The 25,317-nt window shown below is 37.9% G+C and overlaps 2 protein-coding genes across 4 annotated transcripts in view; one reads left to right on the top strand and one right to left on the bottom strand.

Annotated features, from left to right (window-relative positions):
* LOC307135460 (protein PALS1-like) overlaps positions 1–9,707 on the top strand; it is a 69,879-nt gene extending 60,172 nt beyond the window's left edge. For all 3 annotated transcript variants that reach the window (XM_079831929.1, XM_079831930.1, XM_079831931.1), the window contains 2 exons: positions 3,499–3,624; positions 8,735–9,707. In XM_079831929.1, coding sequence (XP_079688055.1) covers positions 3,499–3,624; positions 8,735–8,911 — 303 coding nt within the window. In that variant the 3' untranslated portion in view covers positions 8,912–9,707. The remainder of the gene's footprint in view (positions 1–3,498; positions 3,625–8,734) is intronic.
* A 69-nt stretch (positions 9,708–9,776) lies between these two features.
* Positions 9,777–25,311, bottom strand: atp6v1d (ATPase H+ transporting V1 subunit D). Its single transcript, XM_079831960.1, has 9 exons — positions 25,104–25,311; positions 22,221–22,338; positions 22,057–22,136; positions 21,912–21,979; positions 18,851–18,895; positions 18,664–18,767; positions 18,485–18,551; positions 14,629–14,707; positions 9,777–11,117 (listed from the first exon to the last, which is right to left on the bottom strand). Exons 1-9 carry the CDS (start codon positions 25,142–25,144, stop codon positions 10,973–10,975), a joined length of 747 nt encoding a protein of 248 aa, XP_079688086.1. The 5' UTR covers positions 25,145–25,311; the 3' UTR covers positions 9,777–10,972.
* Between the last annotated feature and the right edge of the window lie 6 nt (positions 25,312–25,317).

Below are 25,317 nucleotides of genomic sequence, written 5' to 3'. Positions count from 1 at the left end.
TGTCATGTGACTTTGAATATCACTTGCTCCCAGCTTTATAGTGTAGTCATACTAAAAGCAACTATGGATAGATTGTGCAAACTGTGAAAAAACAAGTATATTCTATGGCAAATATTGTTTTAGTAACTCAATTAATTACTCACCCTCATGTCGTTCGACACCCGTAAGACCTCTGTTCATATTCGGAACACGAATGAAGATATTTTTGTTGAAAGCTGATGCTGAGAAAGGCTTCAGATAGGCCTCCATTGGCATTCAGTACATTGACACTCCCAAGACCCATAAAAGGCACTTAAAACGTTGTTACAAAGTCCATCTCACCACAGTGACTCTACAATAATTTTACGATGTGACGACAATAGTTTTTGTGCGCAAAAAAAATCAAAACAACTTCTTATCCAACTTGTTCTTGTCTTCCGTGTGTGCCTCCACGACGCATGCGCGAGAATATGACGCAGATCCGGCATTCGGACACATGACCCAGAAGCGATTTGTTTACAAGCAGAGGAAGACCTGCGTATCTAAGCTGTTGAATTCTACATTGATCGTGCTTTAGGTCTCGGCGTAGTTCTCAAAATGGGGTTTAAGTGTGCATTTCATGGATTCCCGAACCCCGGCGCTACGTCATATTCTCGCGCATGCGTCGTGGAGGCACACACGGAAGACAAGAAGAGGTTGAATAAAGTCGTTATTTTGATTTTTTTTTTTGCGCACAAAAACTATTGTCGTCGCATCGTAAAATTATTGTAGAGTCACTGTGGTGAGATGGACTTTGTAACGACGTTTTTAGTGCCTTTTATCGGTCTTGTGAGTATGAATGTACTGAATGCCAATGGAGGCCTATCAGAAGCCTTTCTCAGCCATCAGCTTTCAACTAAAATATCTTCATTTGTGTTCCGAATATGAACGGAGGTCTGACGGGTGTCGAACGACATGAGGGTGAGTAATTAATGACAGAATTTTCATTTTTGGGTGAAATAACCCTTTAAACAGTTGAGTTTTACCATTTTCGAATCCATTCAGCCGATCTCCGGGTCTGGCGGTAGCACTTTTAGCATAGCTAAGCATAAATCATTGAATGATTAGACCGCTAGCATCTCACTCAAAAACGTGACTCTTCTGTAGTTACATCGTGTACTAAGACTAAGATTTTCTAAGCCGATATGGCTAGGAACTATACTCTCATTCCTGCGTAATAATAAGGGCTGGGTATCGATTCAGATGTTCCGATTCGATTTCGATTCGCAAACTCTCAAACTGATTCGATTCTTGATTCAAATCAATGAATATAGATTTAATACAAATACTATATTTATAAAAAAGAACAGTGAACAAGTTTACAAGTGGGTAATTAAAAAGAAATTAAGAGCCACAAACTTTTTATTTTAGGTACACTTTAGGTACATTAAAACAGAACCCATCTCTATATTTCAAATGCATACAATTATGTTAAATACAATTCAATTGTGTTATTATGGATATTTTGATACATTTGTTCTAAAACATAAAAAGGATATTGGATGATTTTCAGCAATTTTCAGTAAAGGACAAGCTTTTCTTGCGCTTTAGCTGACCGTCATTCAGACTCTGTCTGTTTTTATGGAGGCTTTTTCCTCCAGGGGTGTCTGTGCTTTGATTCGTGCCCCGGATGATGCATTATATTTCGTCACTCTCTCTGTTATTTGTGCGCCTTCCTTAGATGCAATTGCCAATCGATTTAATTTTTGCGACAAGCATATATGAGATACTGGGCAGGATGAACTGGAAACCCCCGGGACTGAGAACCGGGGCGGATCGAACGAGACCAGTTGAAACTTTAACCGGCTATATCTCGGAAACGCGCCGGCGAAACCGTCTGTAATTCGGGTCGATCGTAGTGCCTGACGAGGATCGAGGTCGTAACCGGGAATGGGTGCTATCTTTGCGGGGCTCGCCGCTCGGTCATCTCGCCGCCGGGGATGAGACGAAGCCCCACTCATTACTTTTCATACACAAGAAGCGCGTTCCTGGACAGAAGAAGTTGCCGTGGTAATGAACAATACCTTAACATGATGACTAATGTGGACTAACTATTATTTGAGGAAATCTGTTTATAATATAGGCTAAGCTATTAGGTTTGAATTGTTGGTCTTGCGCTGTCTATTGACTCTATTGACTGTTGATTTATCATTTGTGAGGCGCCATTTAAGCACTGAATGAAGGAATGACAGGCACACCTCTCGCTCCTTTGTAACATCGCGCAAGGCCAATAAGAGGGTGAAATCTAGTGGAGAAGACTGGTAATTAGATTTACGTTAATTTTATATTCAAATTTTACTAAATAAATATGGTAAAAAATCGATTTTGAATAGACCACATTTTAAAAAACGATTAATCGAAAAATCTATTTTTTTTTTTTGCCCAGCCCTAGGAATAATCAAGGAACTTTAAGCCGTCCCATGAGTGCAGCGGCGCAATGATATTACACAGCGCCTGAAAATAGTCCCCAGCGCTCTCTGTGTAAGCATGTTGTCACGTTGGTTATGTTGACGGAAGTTAGCCTATTTTCAGGCGCTGTGTAATATCATTGCGATTACAGATTTCCAAGAACGTGGATGCGATAAGGCATCGATTCCGCTGCTCATTTTAATATAACGTTAAACCAGTCAAGCACAAGAAGACCCGCGCACAGAAAGCCGCCTCTTATACTCTATAGTGTGCAATAGAGTTCTCTTTCGTGTCTTTTTGCACTTGAACGGACAAATACACACAAAAATTTCAAAATATCCTCGTAAATACAGTCGGTTATGTCTTAAACGAACGCGGCACTTTTTTAGAAACTCCTCTAGAGTTAAACAGTTGAGTTTTACCGTTTTTGAATCCATTCTGCTGATCTCCGGGTCTGGCGGCAGCACTTTTAGCATAGCTTAGCATAGATCATTGAATCTGATTAGACCGTTAGCATCTTGCTCAAAAATGACCAAAGAGTTTCGATATTTTTCCTATTTAAAACTCGACTCTTCTGTAGTTACATCGTGTACTAAGACGGACGGAAAATTAAAAGTTCTAATAATCAAGGGACTTTGCAATGGGTCAGCGGCGCAATGATATTACACAGCACCTGAAAATAGTCCCCAGCGCTATCTGTGCAAGCAGGTTGTCACGTTGGTTATGTTGACGGAAGTTAGTCTATTTTCAGGCGCTGTGTAATATCATTGCGCCGCTGCACTCATGGTACGGCTCAAAGTTTCTTGATTATTACACAGGAATGAGAGTATAGTTCCTAGTACTAATACACAGGACATATAGTGATGCAAACTGTTTCATTGCCATGAAAAATAATCTCTATGGTATTTGTTGCAGATTTATTTAGGTTTGAAAAAGAAATCCATCTCAAACAGTTGGATAGTGAACGTTAAAATATACATTCAGCACATTTAATATTTTACACCATCTGTATTGAGTCCTCGTTTCTTTCTCAGGTTTACATGTCACTTTTTTGTGTTTTGTATCTCATAGTCCCTGCGAGCGCTGTGTTCCTCAGATCTTAAACCGTACATCATCTTCATCAGGCCTTCTCCTCCTCTTCTTCCTCCTCAGGAGCGATTCTCCAACCTGCTGGCCAGAGGAGTGAAGAAACACACGGTCTTCATCTTCAACATCTTTACTCTAGCAGTCAAACATTTGGACTCAATCTAAATCTCTTCATAAAACTGAATGTGGTTTTCACAGCAATGCCATAGAGAAAAACATCTTTGGTTCCCCAAAGAGCCTTTCAGTGAGAAGTTCTTAAAATAACCATTTTTTAGCGTGAAGAACATTTGATTAATCTAAAAAAAACTAACCAGAACCTTTTGTTGAATAGAAAGTTTCACTGAAGGCTCAAGGTTCTTCGTGGAATCATCAATGCCAATAAAGACCCAGGATCTTTCCAGAGAAAATCTCAGGATGTCCTTCGATAAAGAGTAGAGGTGTAACCCCAGCATCCTGGCCAAATCTGTCCATCATGGCCTCCTAATCTTCCCATAATATATATATATATATACACGATTAGTCTCTCCTCCACCATAAGCTTGTGTGTGGTGGGCGTTCTATCACAAAATGGCTGCCGTCTCATCATCCAGGTGGATGTAAAGCACTATGTAAATGTAACAAAAGGTCTATGTAAAGCGCTATATCAATGTAACAAATTATTATTATTAAGACACTTTATTATTAAGAGTGGAGGACATTTAAAACTATTAGTGAATATTAACAAATTCATTATTAAGTGACCACAATGTGTTGCACAAATAGAAATGGTGCATCCTGAGAGGCTTTTTAAATCTGATCCAAGTCATCCTTTAAAAAAATATTTTTCAACACAAAAAAAAGCATGTGTTGGAACAATTCATTTTTTTTCAATAATAACTTTGAACATTTAAGCCTTTAGGTAAAATGCTTTTATTCCTCTGTTTTTATTTTATTTTTATTTTTAATTAAATGAATATAATTTATTTTTTTATTTAATATTTTGTATTTGTATGGGGGTTTATGGTACTAAATTATATCTATGCAGTAAACATTCAAGATTTATGACTGTTTAAGGTGGAAATTAATTTTTTTAGGTCTATGCTCAAAAAGTGAATGAATGGATTATAATCCATTTATTCACTTTTTGAGCATAGACCTAAACATTTTAATTTCCACCTTAAACAGTCATAAATCTTGAATGTTTTGAAGCAGACTTTCGTTGGGTCTCTTTTAAAGAAGACACTTGGCAGATTATTGCTGAAGTGAAAAAAGTGAACTTAAAAAAAGTTTGTTTATTATGAAAAATTCACAAACTTTAAAGTGTTTTTATATGAAATATATATTTTCAAAAACATTTTATTCTAAAACTGAGAAAATCAAAGCCATAAATCTAAAAAGTTGTTCCAAATTTGAGGTTGATATCTCAATAAATGAGCTTCCAGTCAGATTTTGACGCAGTACCAAACGCTTCCACTAGTTCACTTCCCATTCATTTCCAATGCGCTTATTTTTGTCATTCATATTTTTACAAATCATGTCCACGATTGATTTTTTTTGTGTGTGTTCACACAGCAAGTGCCAAAACCTCTAAAAAAATCTTAAAAATCTAAAAGAACTGTTTCTGTCAAAAATGACCAAAGAGCACCAGAGGGTTAAGATCATGAGAGAAGAAATCATTGGTAACACCAATGATTTAATGCAATAAGGTTGTTAGTTAACATTAGTTATTGCATTAGTTAACATGAACAACAGCTCTGTTCAGCATTAGTTAATCTTTGTTAACGTTAGTTCATATAAATCCAGAAGTTCATGGTTTGTTCATGTTAGTTCACAGTGCATTAACTAATGTTAGCAAGATTTTAATAATGCATTAGTAAAGGTTGAAATTAACATTAACATCAATAAATGCTTTTGAAGTGTGGTTCATTATTAGTTCATGTTACTAATGCAGTTAACTAATGCTAACTAATGAACCTTATTATAAAGTGTTACTGTTTCATTTATCATTAGTTAAAGGGTCATAACACACACAGTTTCTGCCAGTCTTATGTTAATCTTGAGTATCTATAGTGTTGATCCTTCATTTACACTCACCTAAAGGATTATTAGGAACACATACTAATACTGTGTTTGACCCCCTTTCGCCTTCAGAACTGCCTTAATTCTATGTGGCATTGATTCAACAAGGTGCTGAAAGCATTCTTTAGAAATGTTGGCCCATATTGATAGGAGAGCATCTTGCAGTTGATGGAGATTTGTGGGATGCACATCCAGGGCACGAAGCTCCCGTTCCACCACATCCCAAAGATGCTCTATTGGGTTGAGATCTGGTGACTGTGGGGGCCATTTTAGTTCAGTGAACTCATTGTCATGTTCAAGAAACCAATTTGAAATGATTGGAGCTTTGTGACGGTGCATTATCCTGCTGGAAGTAGCCATCAGAGGATGGGGACATGGTGGTCATAAAGGGATGGACATGGTCAGAAACAATGCTCAGGTAGGCCGTGGCATTTAAACCATGCCCAATTGGCACTAAGGGGCCTAAAGTGTGCCAAGAAAACATCCCCCACACCATTACACCACCACCACCAGCCTGCACAGTGGTAACAAGGCATGATGGATCCATGTTCTCATTCTGTTTACGCCAAATTCTGACTCTACCATCTGAATGTCTCAACAGAAATCGAGACGCATCAGACCAGGCAACATTTTTCCAGTCTTCAATTGTACAATTTTGGTGAGCTTGTGCAAATTGTAGCCTCTTTTTCCTCTTTGTAGTGGAGATGAGTGGTACCCGGTGGGGTCTTCTGCTGTTGTAGCCCATCCGCCTCAAGGTTGTGGCTTCACAAATGCTTTGCTGCATACCTCGGTTGTAACGAGTGGTTATTTCAGTCAAAGTTGCTCTTCTATCAGCTTGAATCAGTCGGCCCATTCTCCTCTGACCTCTAGCATCAACAAGGCATTTTCGCCCACAGGACTGCCGCATACTGGATGTTTTTCCCTTTTCCACACCATTCTTTGTAAACCCTAGAAATGGTTGTGCGTGAAAATCCCAGTAACTGAGCAGATTGTGAAATACTCAGACTGGCCCGTCTGGCACCAACAACCATGCCACGCTCAAAATAGCTTAAATCACCTTTCTTTCCCATTCCGACATTCAGTGTGGAGTTCAGGAGATTGTCTTGACCAGGACCACACCCCTAAATGCATTGAAGCAACTGCCATGTGATTGGTTGATTAGATAATTGCATTAATGAGATATTGAACAGGTGTTCCTAATAATCCTTTAGGTGAGTGTAGTCTTAAGTTGTATCATATTTATAAAAGACAGATACGCTGTACCGTTTCATTCCGAAAACAGCCGAACTCATTGAGGCGTTCAGTAGGCGGAGCTAAAGAGTCACAAACACACACACACACAGACTACATCATGGCATTATCCCTGGATACTTTCGCTTCACTATACATTGGTGTTGTTCACATTATATGCACTTGCGCGTCAATTGCCAACAAAACACACACATTTGATGCAGTATCACTCACGCCTGTGGTTTCCACTCATGACCAGGAACAAACACATACACTTGCAGAACTCCAGAAACACAAACTGCATCCGCTGTTTCCTTAACACTGGGTTATTTGGGAAGCTGGACAAGGTGATCTTTCCCTCACAGCAAAAACACACTTCTTTAGTGACACTGTTGATGTCGTGGTCTAAAAAACAAAATGGCAGCACCGCCAACGGCTCCTGTAACCAAATTAAGCGATGATGGACGCGTTCTTGCTCTCGCTCTGGTTGATGTGTGTGTGTGCGCTTATCCGGGAGAAGTGTCCATACAAGGACTTCTGCCCTTTATGACGTCATACAAGGCCATACTCGATAAAAACTCTCCGAAACTTGTTTGAATCCTGAAGTGTATTTGGCACCCTTTACATTACCTACTAATAATGAGATACACTTCTAAATCATGTTATTCTTAGTTCATTTTATTTTCAACACTCATTATTACAATCAAAACTAAGTCGTATCTGTTCGTATTATTTAATAGACCTGAGCTGACATGAATGTATTTTTATTAACTAATGATAACAAAGATTAATACTTTAACAAATGTATTGCTCATTGTTGGCTCATGTCTTAAAGGAACACTCCACTTTTTGTGAAAATTGGCTCATTTTACAAGTCCCCTAGAGTTAAATAGTTGAGTTTTACTGTTTTTGAATCCATTCAGCCGATCTTTGTATCTGGCGGTAGCACTTTTAGCATAGCTTAGCATACATCATTGATTCTGATCAGTCCATTAGCATCTCATTCAAAAAATGACCAAAGACACTTTCAATATTTTTCCTATTTAAAACTTGACTCTTCTACAGTTACATCGTGTGCTAAGACCAACTGAAAATGAAAAGTTGCGATTTTCTACACCTATATGGCTAGGAACGACTTTCTCATTCCTGCGTAATAGTCGCGGATCTTCGCGGCCGTACCATGGCTGCAGCGGCGCAATGATTGGTTGGTATTCTGTGAAACATGGTGGTAATTACACCTTCGACTTACTATCACAGCCCTTTACAACACACAGAACCATGGCTAATCACACAGCTAAATCCATAACACAATTTGTCGGCTGCAAGCCTGAAACTTTCTCTGCAACTACGCAAACTTAGTGCCGTTCACATTGAAAGTTACCTAGCTGGGCTACTTTCAGGCGCTGTAATATCATTGCGCCGCTGCAGCCATGGTACAGCCGCGAAGATCCGCGACTATTACGCAGGAATGAGAAAGTAGTTCCTAGCCATATAGGTGTAGAAAATCGCAACTTTTCATTTTCAGTTGGTCTTAGCACACGATGTAACTGTAGAAGAGTCAAGTTTTAAATAGGAAAAATATTGAAAGTGTCTTTGGTCATTTTTTGAATGAGATGCTAATGGACTGATCAGAATCAATGATGTATGCTAAGCTATGCTAAAAGTGCTACCGCCAGATACAAAGATCGGCTGAATGGATTCAAAAACGGTAAAACTCAACTATTTAACTCTAGGGGACTTGTAAAATGAGCCTATTTTCAAAAAAAGTGGAGTGTTCCTTTAACTAATGGGACATTATTAGTGTGTCCAAACCTTTGACTGCTAGATGACCGGATGCATGCGCGTGTGTGTGTGTGTGTTCATCGATTTTGACAAAACAAAATACTTATGAAGTGTTTTATTTTATTCCCTGTCATGTGGCCTGACGCTGCAGCCCGAGGACGTGAGAGAGACGCTGGAGAAAGCGCGTGAGATGGAGCTCAACTACGGTCACTGGTTCGATGCGGTCATCACGAACACAGAGCAGGAGAAAAGCGTCTCTGAGCTGCTGAGAATCATGGATAAACTGGACCTGGGGCCGCAGTGGGTCCCTTCTGCCTGGCTCGGCTAACAAAACACTTCCATTGACATGAGGTGTTCAAGGCTAGAAATTGAATGAGGACGTATGTATGCAACATCTACTTGTTCAATATTTCTTAAAACATTACACAAAATTGGAATTAAAAGGCTGTGAGATAATCACGTCGTTCTCTGAGTAAACCATACCACGGTCATGAGTAGTGTACACTATGTAGTCTGCTAATATTCCATTTCCGAGATGCTGCAATATGGATTTTCCCGTGCGTTTTCTTGATTTTCACAATATTGTTTTATTACCATATTTTGTGTTTGTAGAATTTGACCTGTAACGTTTCCATACCTTTAATAAAAATGGACTCACTTCATATTACCTGGCCCTAACATTTAAATGAATCATTTGCTACAATGAACTTATTGTGTACATACATGTTTCTACATTGTACTTACATTTGAAAAATGTAATTACATCTGTAATGAATACATTTATAATTACACTGTTGACACACCTAACTTTACCCATATCCCACCTCAATATCAGCAATACAATATGAACACAAATAAGTACATTGTACTTATATTTTGATGTAAGTACATAGTAGTTAAGGCCACCTAATATAAAGCAGCACCATAAAAATCATAGAAATGTTCTAAATGTAGATACATATCAGTATTTCTTCATCCACAGGATCATATTTTTGAGCAGTTGTATAGTTTTAAGTCAGTTTCCATGTTCTTATATCAGTAAAGTACCATGACGTTGAATGTATAATTTGACAATACTCAAGCCAAAAATTGTTTTTAATTAAAAAAAGTTATATTAAAGAGTTAATGGTGTAGTGTAATGGTATTGTTGGATATAATGCAAAATTTGCCTGAATCAAGCCATGAATCAAATTAGAATTTTCGCCCATGAAGTAAAACGTTTGGGCATTTTTTATTTAAAGTCGACATGCATTTGCAACTCAATTTAAGGGTGTTTACACGACAACAGTGTAGTAAAAACGGGAAAGTTTTTCCTTTACAGACGACAAAGATCCATGAAAAACAACTAAAAACGCTGTTATTCTGCTTCCAGGCCTGCAGATGGCAATGTCACTGTAAAGAAAACTACGCGCCTATAGACTTAACACTTAATTATGCATGTGCATGCACTCAAAAAAATGTTTAGCAAACATATAACCCAACCGCTGAGTTAAAACAACCCAATTGCTGGTTTAGTCCATTTTCAACCCAACTTGTTATTTTTAATCCAGCATTTTTTGGAGTGTGGCGTCAGTTTTCACAAATATGTGTAACGGTATTGTTTGCAAAAACTTGCCCTTTCATTCCTGTTTTCAAATGTTTGTGTTTACAGGCACACAAAATGCTGTGTAAATGAACGTCCAAAACGCTTGAGTTTTAGTTGAAAGCTGTCATGTAAACGACCCCTAAGTCTACACTCACCAGCCACTTAACACAGTACTAGCAAGTGCACGTAATAAAGTGTAAATGATAATGTGAAATATTGCAGAGGCATGAAAGGCTAAGGAATCCCAGCACCTCAACAGTGTTATTATCATGCAAAATAATCAACAGCAAGTGACCATTTACAACATTTATTGAAATTAAATTCACAGGAGCTTTGAGTACACACTTGCACACAGACGAGACTGGGCATGTAGACGGATCTGGGCTGAGGTTAGTTAGGGACTGTGTCAACATTGAACGACTTCTGCTCAAAGAATACGTCACAGAATATTCTCACCATCTGACAGAGAAGATCGCACTGGTTTCACACATGCATGCAATAAGACTGGAACCGGAACAAGTGTCAGAAAATGTGCACAACTCCATGGAATGATCATATGAATTCATTTACACACTTTAAACTGTATTTTACAGGGTTTTTTTCTGTTGAGACATAAAAGCCATTACACTATATAAACCATTTCTGGATTCAGAGCTGCTCGTTTTACAGCGTTTTTGATATTCACTCCAAACAAAAAAAGTGACAGCACCAACATGTACACAAAACAAGAGCTTCCTCTTCTCACGAGACGTGTAAAGCTCAGCCTTACAGGCACAAAGAATAAATATGATGTGGTTTGGGGTCTCATTCAAACAGCAGGTCCTCGTCAGCCTCATCGGCCAGCATGTTGGTGGGCTCCGAGATCGGGCCCAAAGCAGCCAAGCGTATGGCGATCTCCTTCTCCGTCCTCTCACGGAGCTGTTTCTTCTTCTCCTGGATCTTCTTAAGCCTGCGATAAAGTAATGGGGGATATTCTAAATATCATTTTGAGAAGATTACATACATGCATACCAAAATCTCAAAGGCATACATACATAATCTCAGTCATACATACATAAAAGCATACCAAGATCTCTCATTTACAAATACATACATGGATATCAAAATCTGAGTCAAAGATACATACATGCATACCAACATTTCAGTCATACATGCATACATACAAAAAAAGAGTCACACAAATACATACAAACAAGCATACCAAAGTCTCAGTCATACATGCGTACATGCCAAAATCTGAGTCACGCATTCATACATACATACATACATACATACATACATACATACATACATACATACATACATACCAAAATCTGTCATACATTCATACATACAAAAAACTCAGTCATACATGCATACATACAAACATGCATACCAAAATCTCAGTCATACAGACATACATACATACCAAAATCTCAGTCATACATACATACATACCAAAATATCTGACATACATTCATACATACAAAAAACTCAGTCATACATACAAACATGCATACCAAAATCTCAGTCATACATGCATACATACATACATACATACATACATGCATACATACATACATACATACATACATACATACATACATACATACATACATACCAAAATCTGTCATACATACATACAAACATAAAAATCTCAGTCATACATACATACCAAAATCTCAGTCAGTCATACATGCATACATACATACATACATACATACATACATACATACATACATACATACATACATACATACATACATACATACATACATACATACCAAAATCTGTCATACATACATACAAACATAAAAATCTCAGTCATACATACATACCAAAATCTCAGTCATACATACATGCATACATACATACATACATACATACATACATACATACATACCAAAATCTGTCATACATACATACAAACATAAAAATCTCAGTCATACATACATACCAAAATCTCAGTCATACATGCATACATACATACATACATACATACATACATACATACATACATACATACATACATACATACCAAAATCAGTCATACATACATACCAAAATCTCAGTCATACATACATACATACATACATACATACATACATACATACATACCAAAATCTGTCATACATACATACAAACATAAAAATCTCAGTCATACATGCATACATACATACATACATACATACATACATACATACATACATACATACATACATACATACATACATACATACATACATACATACATACATACATACATACATACATACATACATACATACATACATACATACCAAAATCTGTCATACATACATACAAACATAAAAATCTCAGTCATACATACATACCAAAATCTCAGTCAGTCATACATGCATACATACATACATACATACATACATACATACATACATACATACATACATACATACATACCAAAATCTGTCATACATACATACAAACATAAAAATCTCAGTCATACATACATACCAAAATCTCAGTCATACATACATGCATACATACATACATACATACATACATACATACATACCAAAATCTGTCATACATACATACAAACATAAAAATCTCAGTCATACATACATACCAAAATCTCAGTCATACATGCATACATACATACATACATACATACATACATACATACATACCAAAATCAGTCATACATACATACCAAAATCTCAGTCATACATACATACATACATACATACATACATACATACATACATACCAAAATCTGTCATACATACATACAAACATAAAAATCTCAGTCATACATGCATACATACATACATACATACATACATACATACATACATACATACATACATACATACATACATACATACATACATACATACATACATACATACATACATACATACATACATACATACATACCAAAATCTGTCATACATACATACAAACATAAAAATCTCAGTCATACATACATACCAAAATCTCAGTCATACATGCATACATACATACATACATCATACATACATACATACATACATACATACATACATACATACATACATACATACAAAAATCTGTCATACATACATACAAACATAAAAATCTCAGTCATACATACATACCAAAATCTCAGTCATACATGCATACATACATACATACATACATACATACATACATACATACATACATACATACATACCAAAATCAGTCATACATACATACCAAAATCTCAGTCATACATACATACATACATACATACATACATACATACATACATACATACATACCAAAATCTGTCATACATACATACAAACATAAAAATCTCAGTCATACATGCATACATACATACATACATACATACATACATACATACATACATACATACATACATACATACATACCAAAATCTGTCATACATACATACAAACATAAAAATCTCAGTCATACATACATACCAAAATCTCAGTCATACATACATACATACATCATACATACATACATACATACATACATACATACATACATACATACATACCAAAATCTGTCATACATACATACAAACATAAAAATCTCAGTCATACATGCATACATACATACATACATACATACATACATACATACATACATACCAAAATCTGTCATACATACATACAAACATAAAAATCTCAGTCATACATACATACCAAAATCTCAGTCATACATGCATACATACATACATACATCATACATACATACATACATACATACATACATACATACATACATACATACATACATACATACATACATACATACATACATACATACATACATACATACATACATACATACATACATACAAAAATCTGTCATACATACATACAAACATAAAAATCTCAGTCATACATACATACCAAAATCTCAGTCATACATGCATACATACATACATACATACATACATACATACATACATACATACATACATACATACATACATACCAAAATCTGTCATACATACATACAAACATAAAAATCTCAGTCATACATACATACCAAAATCTCAGTCATACATGCATACATACATACATACATACATACATACATACCAAAATCTCAGTCATACATGCATACATACATACATACATACATACATACATACCAAAATCTCAGTCATACATACATACATACATACATACATACATACATACATACATACATACCAAAATCTCAGTCATACATACATAAGTAAAACATGTAAATATTGTATAATAATAAAAGGGCATACACATCACAGCACTGTGCATGTGTACGAGTTCATTTTGAAGTGTTACATGCTTAGTGTTTTTCCCTATTGATGGGATTATTTCAGGTGTACACCACCTCTTTCAATCCCATTTAAATGTCATGCGTATCAATTGAAGTGTTTATATCTGAAGTGATTACATCCGTTCCAATCTACGGGTTATTTGGGAGCATACCATCATCACAAAACCTCGCAGTCTCACCTGTAGAATTCCTCTCGCTCCCGTTCATCCAGCTCGGTAATGATGTACGTGAGTGTGCGCTCGATCCTGGGAATAATCACTGAGAGGAAAAACACACAAGCATCACATGATATAGTTGTTGTTTTTAAAGGAGGACCTATGATGCTTTTTTCCATGTTCATCTTTCTTTAGTGTGTAATGTTGCTGTTTGAGCATGAAAATGGACTCCCTGAACTCTGAACTCCCTGAAACGCCTCCATTGTTGTCTTGAGTTTTCTTCCGGGAACAAACACGTCACAATCTTCCTCATTTAAATAATTAATACACAGAATAAAGGGGCGGGGCCTGGTTGAGTTAGTAGTGTGTTGAAACCATAGATATCCATAATAAAGGCTAGATGTCTTACGGCGGAGTCTCTAACATCATCACCGGCGGCCATCTTGTCACAGGCAGGGCTCTGTGGCTCCTGATGTAAGGCGAGTGATCTGAACACAAATACTCTTAACTCGCTGAAATCTTGACGGATTTACAAATGGTTTGGTTTCTTACAAACGTTATAAACGTGGCTATAATTCTGGATGCTTGAACAAATTATGAATAATTATTCATAAGTATGCAGTGTCTTAACTACATCTCTGACGTTTATAACAAACCAAACAGTTTGAAAATCGGTAGAAAATTGAGCAAGTTATGGTTATTTAAAAAGTGCAAGCACCATGACAGGGTTTCTGCAGGTTTCACCAAGTCAAATTTAAGACTTTTTGAGACCTTTTTAAGACCATTATGAATGAAATTTAAGACCTATAAAAGGAAATGCAGTCACAAATTTACTTGCAAAGTAAATTCATTTATTCAAACTGAACAAATCGATAAACTTGCACTTCCGCATAACTCAATTCCACCAGGATTTTGTGACTTTTTTTGTGATTTTTGAGATCAAAATGACCTTTGTGGTGGTAATTTCCTGACATTTGCATTTTTTTTCATAATTAAGACACCACATTTACCATATTATGTAAGATGCACAACAGCCACACATGACAATATAATAAAAAACTAAATACATAAATCTTTTTGGTTTAGGAATAATGCAGGATCTCCAAAAAAAATGCCTGTTGATTTTTCATTATATTTAGTAATCGCAGAAACACGAAAAACTGGACGACTATTAGCTGAAGAATAAAATCTGTTTTATGTGTCTGTGGTACAATCTGAAAGAGACTCCAATAACACGAAAGCTGATTGGCTGCAATATAAGCTGCATGTTGGTCTCATTTGTAGTCGTATTACAGCAAATTATATTTGGACTAATTAAACATTCTAAAGTTTTGCAGGATTTCAATGAGCATTAGAGCTAGCGTTACATGGACGTAGGAAAATTAAGACCGGTTTAAAATGATTTAAGACCTAGAACAGAATACTTCCATGAATTTAAGACTTTTTAAGGCCTAAAATTTAGATTTTGAAATTCTACACCTTTTTAGACTTTTTAAGACCCCGCGGAAACCCTGCATGAAAACAATGTTACGAGTGAGCGAGCTGACTGAGACAAGATGGCCGCCAGGTACAGACATCGACCTCTATTGGCCAGCAGCGTGGACGAGACATCTAGCCTTTATTATGCATATCTATGGTTGAACTGGTGGTAATGGTAATGGGCGGGACATTTCCCAAACACACTCGAAACGCTTGACAAATCACAACACACTGCTCCAGGTGACCAATCAGAGCACAGTGTGGTTTTCAGAAGGAGGGGCTTCATATAGACAGGAACTAAACAGAGCGTTACTGACAGACTGGGAAAAGAGGAGCCGCAACAAATGGAGAATATGAGGGAAATAATCAACATTCAAGCAGGAAAACCTGTTCTAGTAGAGCCCAAAAACAAAATCAATATTCATTAACAGGACATATTAGGCAGAGCCGTTTCTAGCCATTTTGACGCCCTAGGCGAAATCCTTATTGGCACCCCCTAGCCAAATATTAAAAAGCAACATGGTATTACTGGTATTAATTTTAATCCTTATTAACAAATACAAATACCATTTTGGAACTGTAATCCTTATTAACAAATATATACAAATAAAATTTGGAAACTACGTAAAAAAGCTGTTCCAGTCACATGAAAGTAACAAGAATAAATATTGATTCAATGTGGTCTTTGTTTCTCATTGACGCTTGAACTTCCCCTTTAAATAACGCACCGCTATGCCCTGTACGACACTATTAGAACTGAATTAATCGATTCGGCTTTCAACACCATCCGTAAAGATGCATTAAATTCGACAAAGCGGTTTAATAAAGGATAATAAATATTGTGAATTAGCACATTTTATTATATTATTTTTAAATTGGCCGTTAAAGTTTTAAATGGGTCAAAAACACACTGATCCTTTAACAATGCATTAGCGCAAAAACACACACCTTTTGGAGGTGCAAGTAAGAGAAGAAAGCTTAATAGAGTCTAAATATAATGATTTCGTGAAATGTTAAAGTGAGTGTGGTTAGCCACATCTTGCCTCTATAATACACACCGAGCAATATTACACTATCTGCCCATTTCACAGCGTGATTTCTCGATAGGGATGTGACGGTGAGGAAATTTTCCCACCGGTTAATTGATGTGTGACAACACCGGTAATACCGGTATCACCGGCGGAGGCTTTTAAATCACTAATTCTATCTAACCGAAAGTAACATGCACACGACCGCTCTGAACTGAAAACGCGCCAGTGTTGCGTATTCACACACCGTGAATGAAGCTCGTCTGTAAATGCGCGCTCTGTGAGGCCATGGGTGCGTCACAATCAGTTCCCTAGTTCAGTAGTCAGGGCACTGATCAAGCATTGATCAGTCTATGATTGAGATGCACGCCATGAATGAATAACAGTTCGTCCGTAAAGCCTCGTTTATACTCGACGCGCCCGCACGAGCGCGAGGGTGCGCGCGGCAAAAATAAATGCGCGCAGTCAGTGTAGCGGAGGCTCGCACTGCGGAGCCAGGCGAAAGTAAACAATGCGCGCTCTGAGCGGCCGTGCACATTTAACTTTCGATTTTGAATTAGCGCCAATTCGGCTGCGGGTTGCTTGAATTATGGGTTCATTAGTCTATTATTTTTAATGAAAAACACAACAACAAAACAAATGACAAACTCCCTTAAATAGGCTCTTTTACGTTTCGTTTTGAAACCAAATCTTCCGCGATCATCTCAGTCAGCTCTTCACTCTTAAATCTGATGAATGACTCCTGCCGCTGCCGAGACTCACGGTCAGATCCTGCTTTATTAAGCAGATACGTTCAGTTTTTATTTGTATTGTCTGTTCTCTAACTGAACTAAATGATTTTATTACTATAAAAAAATCAAAAAGACGGTGGGCGGTGCCACGGTGGGCAAGTGATGTAACCGGTGTTGAGTCTGGACACCGGTAACACCGGCAACACCGACTATCGTAGCAAGCCTATTTCTCGACTGCCACAAATACGGCCCTAACAAAATACAGATGTGTGCACTTTTTATTGTTCCTGTTTTTTTAATTGGCCTTTGAATTTAGCTTTATTGTGTGGTTAAAAAAAGCGTTACCTAGCCAAAGCTTTGACCGAGCTCTTTGATCTAATGGTGTTGAGCGCTCCAAATGCAAACTTTACATGCAACATTCAGACAGTAATTGACAGTACTCTGATCCAATAGTGTTAGGGGAACCAGTGGGGGCGGCAATCATATTTCAGGGTGGCCTTGACACCCTTTACACACACACCTGATATGCGTTCATTGGTGCCCCTTCAGCTGATGGCGTCCTAGGCCTAAAAACGGCCCTGATATTAGGTCCTCTTTAAACCAAACCTGAATGTTTCATTGTCGTTCAGAGGAAGATCTCACCATGCTCGATGGCGTTCACACGACGATTTGTGATCTTGATGGCCTCGTCCAGAGTCACAAAAGAGGTCTGTATGTGAATGAACCACAAACGACACGGATTAAAATATATACTGCATCAAAAAAAACCAGAGATTTCTACATGTTCTTAAATGGACAGAAATCTTTAGGCGTGATTTGACCTGCAGTGAGGCCAGCTCTACGAGAAGCTCGACTGCTTTGGCGTAGTTTCTCTTCAGACGAGACAGCTGCTCTCCACCTCTGGCCAGACCAGTCAGCTCATAACCTACACACAGAAGGAAAACACACTGAGATTCACTCTTTCCACAGGGTTTTGCCATCAAAACATGAAGTGAACGGGATTCTTACTGTCTCCTCCCTCCTGGTAATGCTCAAACACCGGAAGAGTGACTCCTGGGAACACACAGGGAGGTGAACGTAAAGAAGACATCTGACAATTCTTTATATATATAAATGAGATTAGATAGAACAATAGACAGATAGACTGATAGATTGATGGATAGACTGATAGACCTAATGATAAACTGATAGATAGAACGATAGATGGATGGATGGATAGACAGATAGATCGATAGAACAATATGGACGGATGGATGGATGATAAACAGATAGATAGATAGACAGAATGATAGATAGAATGATAGAACAATATGGACAGGTGGATGATGATGAATAGATGGATGGAACAATATGGACGGATGGATGGATGGATGGATGGATGGATGGATGGAACAATATGAATGGATGGAACAATATGGATGGATGGATGGATGGATGGATGGATGGAACAATATGGATGGAACAATATGGACGGATGGATGGAACAATATGGATGGGTGGATGGATGAAACAATATGCACGGATGGATGGAACAATATGGATGGATGGATGGATGGATGGAACAATATGGATGGAACAATATGGACGGATGGATGGAAAAATATGGATGGATGGATGGATGGATGGATGGAACAATATTGATGGATGGATGGATGAAACAATACGCACGGATGGATGGAACAATATGGATGGATGGATGGAACAATATGGATGGAACAATATGGACGGATGGATGGAACAATATTGATGGATGGATGGATGAAACAATATGCACGGATGGATGGAACAATATGGATGGATGGATGGATGGAACAATATGGATGGAACAATATGGACGGATGGATGGAAAAATATGGATGGATGGATGGATGGAACAATATGGATGGAACAATATAGACGGATGGATGGAACAATATGGATGGATGGATGGATGGATGGATGGAACAATATGGATGGAACAATATAGACGGATGGATGGAACAATATGGATGGATGGATGGATGGATGGAACAATATGGATGGAACAATATGGACGGATGGATGGAACAATATGGATGGATGGATGGATGGATGGATGGATGGATGGAACAATATGGATGGAACAATACGGACGGATGGATGGAACAATATGGATGGGTGGATGGATGGATGGAACAATATTGATGGATGGATGGATGGAACAATATGGACGGATGGATGGAACAATATGGACGGACGGATGGAACAATATGGACGGACGGATGGATGGAACAATATGGACGGATAGATGGATGGAACAATATGGACGGATGGATGGATGGAACAATGGGGACGGATGGATGGATGGAACAATGGGGATGGATGGATGGATGGAACAATAGGGACGGATGGATGGAACAATAGGGACGATGGATGGATGGAACAATAGGGACGGATGGATGGATGGAACAATATGGACGGATGGATGGATGGAACAATATGGACGGACGGATGGATGGAACAATATGGACGGGTGGATGGAACAATAGGGACGGATGGATGGAACAATATGGACGGATGGATGGAACAATATGGACGGACGGATGGATGAAACAATAGGGACGGCTGGATGGATGGAACAATAGGGACGGGTGGATGGAACAATAGGGACGGATGGATGGATGGAACAATAGGGACGGATGGATGGATGGAACAATATGGACGGACGGATGGATGGAACAATATGGACGGGTGGATGGAACAATAGGGACGGATGGATGGATGGAACAATATGGACGGGTGGATGGAACAATAGGGACGGATGGATGGATGGAACAATAGGGACGGATGGATGGATGGAACAATATGGACGGATGGATGGATGGAACAATATGGACGGACGGATGGATGGAACAATATGGACGGGTGGATGGAACAATAGGGACGGATGGATGGAACAATATGGACGGATGGATGGAACAATATGGACGGACGGATGGATGAAACAATAGGGACGGCTGGATGGATGGAACAATAGGGACGGATGGATGGGTGGAACAATAGGGACGGATGGATGGATGGAACAATATGGACGGATGGATGGATGGAACAATATGGATGGATGGATGGATGGAACAATATGGATGGATGGATGGATGGATGGATGGAACAATATGGACGGACGGATGGATGAAACAATAGGGACGGCTGGATGGATGGAACAATAGGGACGGATGGATGGGTGGAACAATAGGGACGGATGGATGGATGGAACAATAGGGACGGATGGATGGATGGAACAATATGGATGGATGGATGGATTGAACAATATGGATGGATGGATGGATGGATGGATGGAACAATATGGATGGATGGATGGATGGAACAATATGGATGGATGGATGGATGGATGGATGGATGGATGGAACAATATGGACGGACGGATGGATGAAACAATAGGGACGGCTGGATGGATGGAACAATAGGGACGGATGGATGGGTGGAACAATAGGGACGGATGGATGGGTGGAACAATAGGGACGGATGGATGGATGGAACAATATGGATGGATGGATGGATTGAACAATATGGATGGATGGATGGATGGAACAATATGGATGGATGGATGGATGGATGGATGGATGGAACAATATGGACGGATGGAACAATATGTACGGATGGATGGATGGAACAATATGGACGGATGAATGGAACAATATGGATGGATGGAACAATATGGACGGATGGATGGAACAATTTGGAATAATATGGATGGATGGATGGATGAAACAATTTGGAACAATATGGATGGATGAAACTATTTGTAACAATATGGATGGATGGATGGAACAATTTGGAACAATATGGATGGATGGATGGATGGATGATAAACAGATAGACAGACAGACAGACAGACAGATAGAACGATAGATAGAACGATAGATAGAACGATAGATAGAACGATAGATAGAACGATAGATAGATAGATAGATAGATAGATAGATAGATAGATAGATAGATAGATAGATAGATAGATAGATAGATAGATAGATAGATAGATAGATAGATAGATAGATAGATAGATAGATAGATAGATAGATAGATAACACACCTGCAACATTGTCCCTCTTGGCCTTGACCTTGACCTGGGCCTTGTTGACGTTCTGGATGACTGTAGTGCTGACAGATTCAAACACACTCTGTCAGATCTGAGCCCATGACATCATCAAAGCCTCGCTTTAACTCATCATAATTACCTGAAGTCTCCCGCAGCAAACTTAGCCTCAGCCAATGAGAAGGCGGCTTCCCTCATCACCTCACCCATCAGCGTCTTAGTCTGAAGGGTGAAAGAGGCACGTCATCGTTTTCGAAAATTAATAAATACACACATATCTAAAGCACAGATATGATGATGTCATACCTCGATGATCTTCCTCAGGATCTGGCGAAAGCGCATGGACAGAGCGTCGGCTTTCTTCTTCAGCAAACTCCGGCCAGTCTGAGCTCCTTTCAGACGAGCCTTCATGATGGTCTGAGCCCTGAGGCAACACACAATATATACAGAGGACGCAAATATTATGGGATATTTATGACACTTTGAGCATACATGCCAGTAGGCAGGGGGGGTTTGGGTTAGTGTTAGACCGATATATCTGGCCGATATTTGCGATTTTTACGTGTATCGGCATCGATACGGATATATTTTTTCCCCTGCATTATTTACAGACAGGCGTCCACAGGGCAGCTCTCACCGTCTTCAAACTGTCTCGCTCTCCCTCTCTCGCGCATATTAATCTAAATCAATTGAGAATTGACACGATGGTAAAAGTTCGAAAGACGGAAGTTTCACGTGGAGCATTGGGAGATTTTTTCCTGAATTACCGCTGGTGTTAAGTGCACCTACACTCTAAAAAATGCCTGGTTAAAAATAACCCAAGTTGGGTTGAAAATGGACTAACCCATCAATTGGGTTGTTTTAACCCAGCAACTGGGTTGTTTTAACCCAGCAATTGGATAGTTTCAAGCTAACATTTAACCCAACCGCTGGGTCAAAACAACCCAATTGCTGGGTTAGTCCGTATTCAACCCAACTTGGGTTATTTTTAACCCAGCATTTTTTAGAGTGTAACCATTAAATGACTAGGTTGTAAATAGTTTTAAAATTAAGTATAGCACAGTCAGTGTGCACTTTATTATGCTGCTTACTTGTTGATACTGCGTGCAATAGTGTCATTATTTTATTTATGCTTAAATATTTATTTTCAGAATTTATTTTCACCACTGAACTCTTTTTTTTCTTGTTCTACCTCACCTGTTTTTACTATTTGTTAAATATATATATTTTTTAGTTCAATAAATGTTCCTTTTTTAAATTGTAAAATTTAAATTGTTATCATCATGATCATTGTGTCATTTTTATGATGTAAATTGAGGGAGCAAAAGCAGTATCGGCTCCAAATATCGGCTCAAGAAAATCGGCAGCCCGTATCGGTCATCGGCTAAGGCTGATGGGAAAAAATCGGTACCGGCACAAAAAAATCCATATCGGTCGACCCCTAGTTTGGGTGGTTAAACGCTCATAAAGTGCGAGTTAAGATGTAAGTAGCTAAACTAAACATTTCATATTTGGCAGCTGTTTTAGGATTTAAATGTTAAACTACCGACAAAAATAATCAGGCAAACTAATAAACTGAAGCACAGAAAATAGCCTGTTAAGAAACCGGCAGACAGGATAATCCAGCACAAATTAGTGCATAAAAAGTCACCAAAATTAAGTATTTTAACCTCATAATCCAATACAAAATGGAAATGGGACTAAAAAAGGTCCACTTTTTGAATAAAAGACAAAAAAAATAAGGCAAACTAATAAACTTTTGTCTAATTTCGCCATTTTGAATTGAAAATAGGCCTATGTAATGTAATAATTAGCAACTGTCAATGTGAGAAACATTAACGAAGCTTTCTTCATATAAGGCGTAAGATGATTAATAATGAATGTGTACATATTGTGAATTTTTTTTTTTTTTAAATATTCAACTAGCGTTCGTAGCCTTTAGTAAAATAATCTTAGAAAGTGATTAATAAAAAATATTCTAAATATAAATAGACCCTATGTTTACTTTCTTGACTGCTTTAGGAGGGGAAGAGAGGGCAAGTTAAGGAGAATGAGAGAAAAAGAAAGGATGATGGAGATGAGGAGACGTGGTTTTAAAGCTATTTCTCATCCATTTTTTGGCCTTCAAACGTCTTAAAATGCACATAATAGATCAGAGCAATCAAAAACCCTCCTGACTTGCTAGCTTGTGTGTGCGCGCACGCTTTATTAATAAATAGGCTAACGCAACTTTGTTTGTTGACCAATTAGTGATCATACAAATGTTAATTGAGTGACTTCAAAACTTCAAGTTCCACAACATGAAAAAAAAATCAGCTTGATAGTTCTGTCACATGAATTTGTGATTTGAACATTGTGGGCAAGTTTTGGTTATCCATGCATGCCAAATCATATACACTCCACACTGTGTGTATTATGACTGAAAAAGGTGCTAGGCTACATGATCTTGGTTAGCAATTTGACAGCATTGTAATAAATAAGCATGCTTTTTGATGCACAGAAAATAGCCTGTTAGCAGGATAATCCAGCACAAATTAGTGCATAAAAAGTCACCAAAATTAAGTATTTTAACCTCATAATCAAATGCAAAATGGAATTGGGACTAAAAAGGGTCCACTTTTTGAATAAAAGAACCCCCCATTAATCATGTCTGATATGATTAATGGAATATTTCCTATTATTGTAGATGATAACTATTATATTTAAGTGTTTTCCCAGTATCTCTTAGCTATGGTCAGTAGACTCAAGGCTCACATGACTGTGAATAATATCACTTCCTCTTCTGAGTCTACTTGAAAATTACAACACGGTTTATTTTCACATGATTTATATCAATTAAAAACCGTCTAAAATATTGTAATCCATCATAAAGAGAATTATAATATTATGCAGACAAAAGGTATCTGCATTACACTGATATATAACGTACAATGTATTTTATTATTGCTGCTTTAGTAATAAAATATAAATGTTGTGTAATATGCACGATTTCTATGGCTCTTCATATTTAATAAATTCATAAATCCTAGATGACGCACGACTCCAGCGGATTCACTATTATCTTAGTTCGTGATTTGACATGTATATATAAAAACATAAACTCCTAAAATTTATATTTATCAGATGCTGTCACTCGGTTGAAACGATTGAAAATAATGAATGTTTTGCCTTCACGCGCCGCATACTCACATTCTAGAGGGAAACACGTCAATCCGCTCTTTTCCAGACATCTTTCCTCTTTAATTCAAACCACTGAGACGCTTTGCTGTCGAAATCGTTCAATTGCACTGTCCGTTTATTTAATATCACGATTAAACGATTATAATATCATCGCTATGACCCTAGCCACAGGACGCAGGATTTGATGATCAGCTGATTTGAGGTCATGTGATTCCTCCCGAAC

Source organism: Gobio gobio (assembly GCF_949357685.1).
Source record: "Gobio gobio genome assembly, chromosome: 12".
Lineage (NCBI taxonomy): Eukaryota > Metazoa > Chordata > Actinopteri > Cypriniformes > Gobionidae > Gobio > Gobio gobio.
The sequence above is the reverse complement of the archived record's forward strand: the minus strand, read 5'-3'. Positions and strand labels throughout refer to the sequence as shown.

Excerpts from the sequence above, each read along its gene's own strand:
- atp6v1d (XM_079831960.1), bottom strand. The coding sequence starts at position 25,144 with ATGTCTGGAAAAGAGCGGATTGACGTGTTTCCCTCTAGAAT. Across the intron at positions 21,980-22,056 it reads TTTGCTGCGGGAGACTTCAG|CACTACAGTCATCCAGAACG; the intron begins GTAATTATGATG and ends TGAATCTGTCAG. Across the intron at positions 14,708-18,484 it reads TGTGAACGCCATCGAGCATG|TGATTATTCCCAGGATCGAG; the intron begins GTGAGATCTTCC and ends TTTTCCTCTCAG.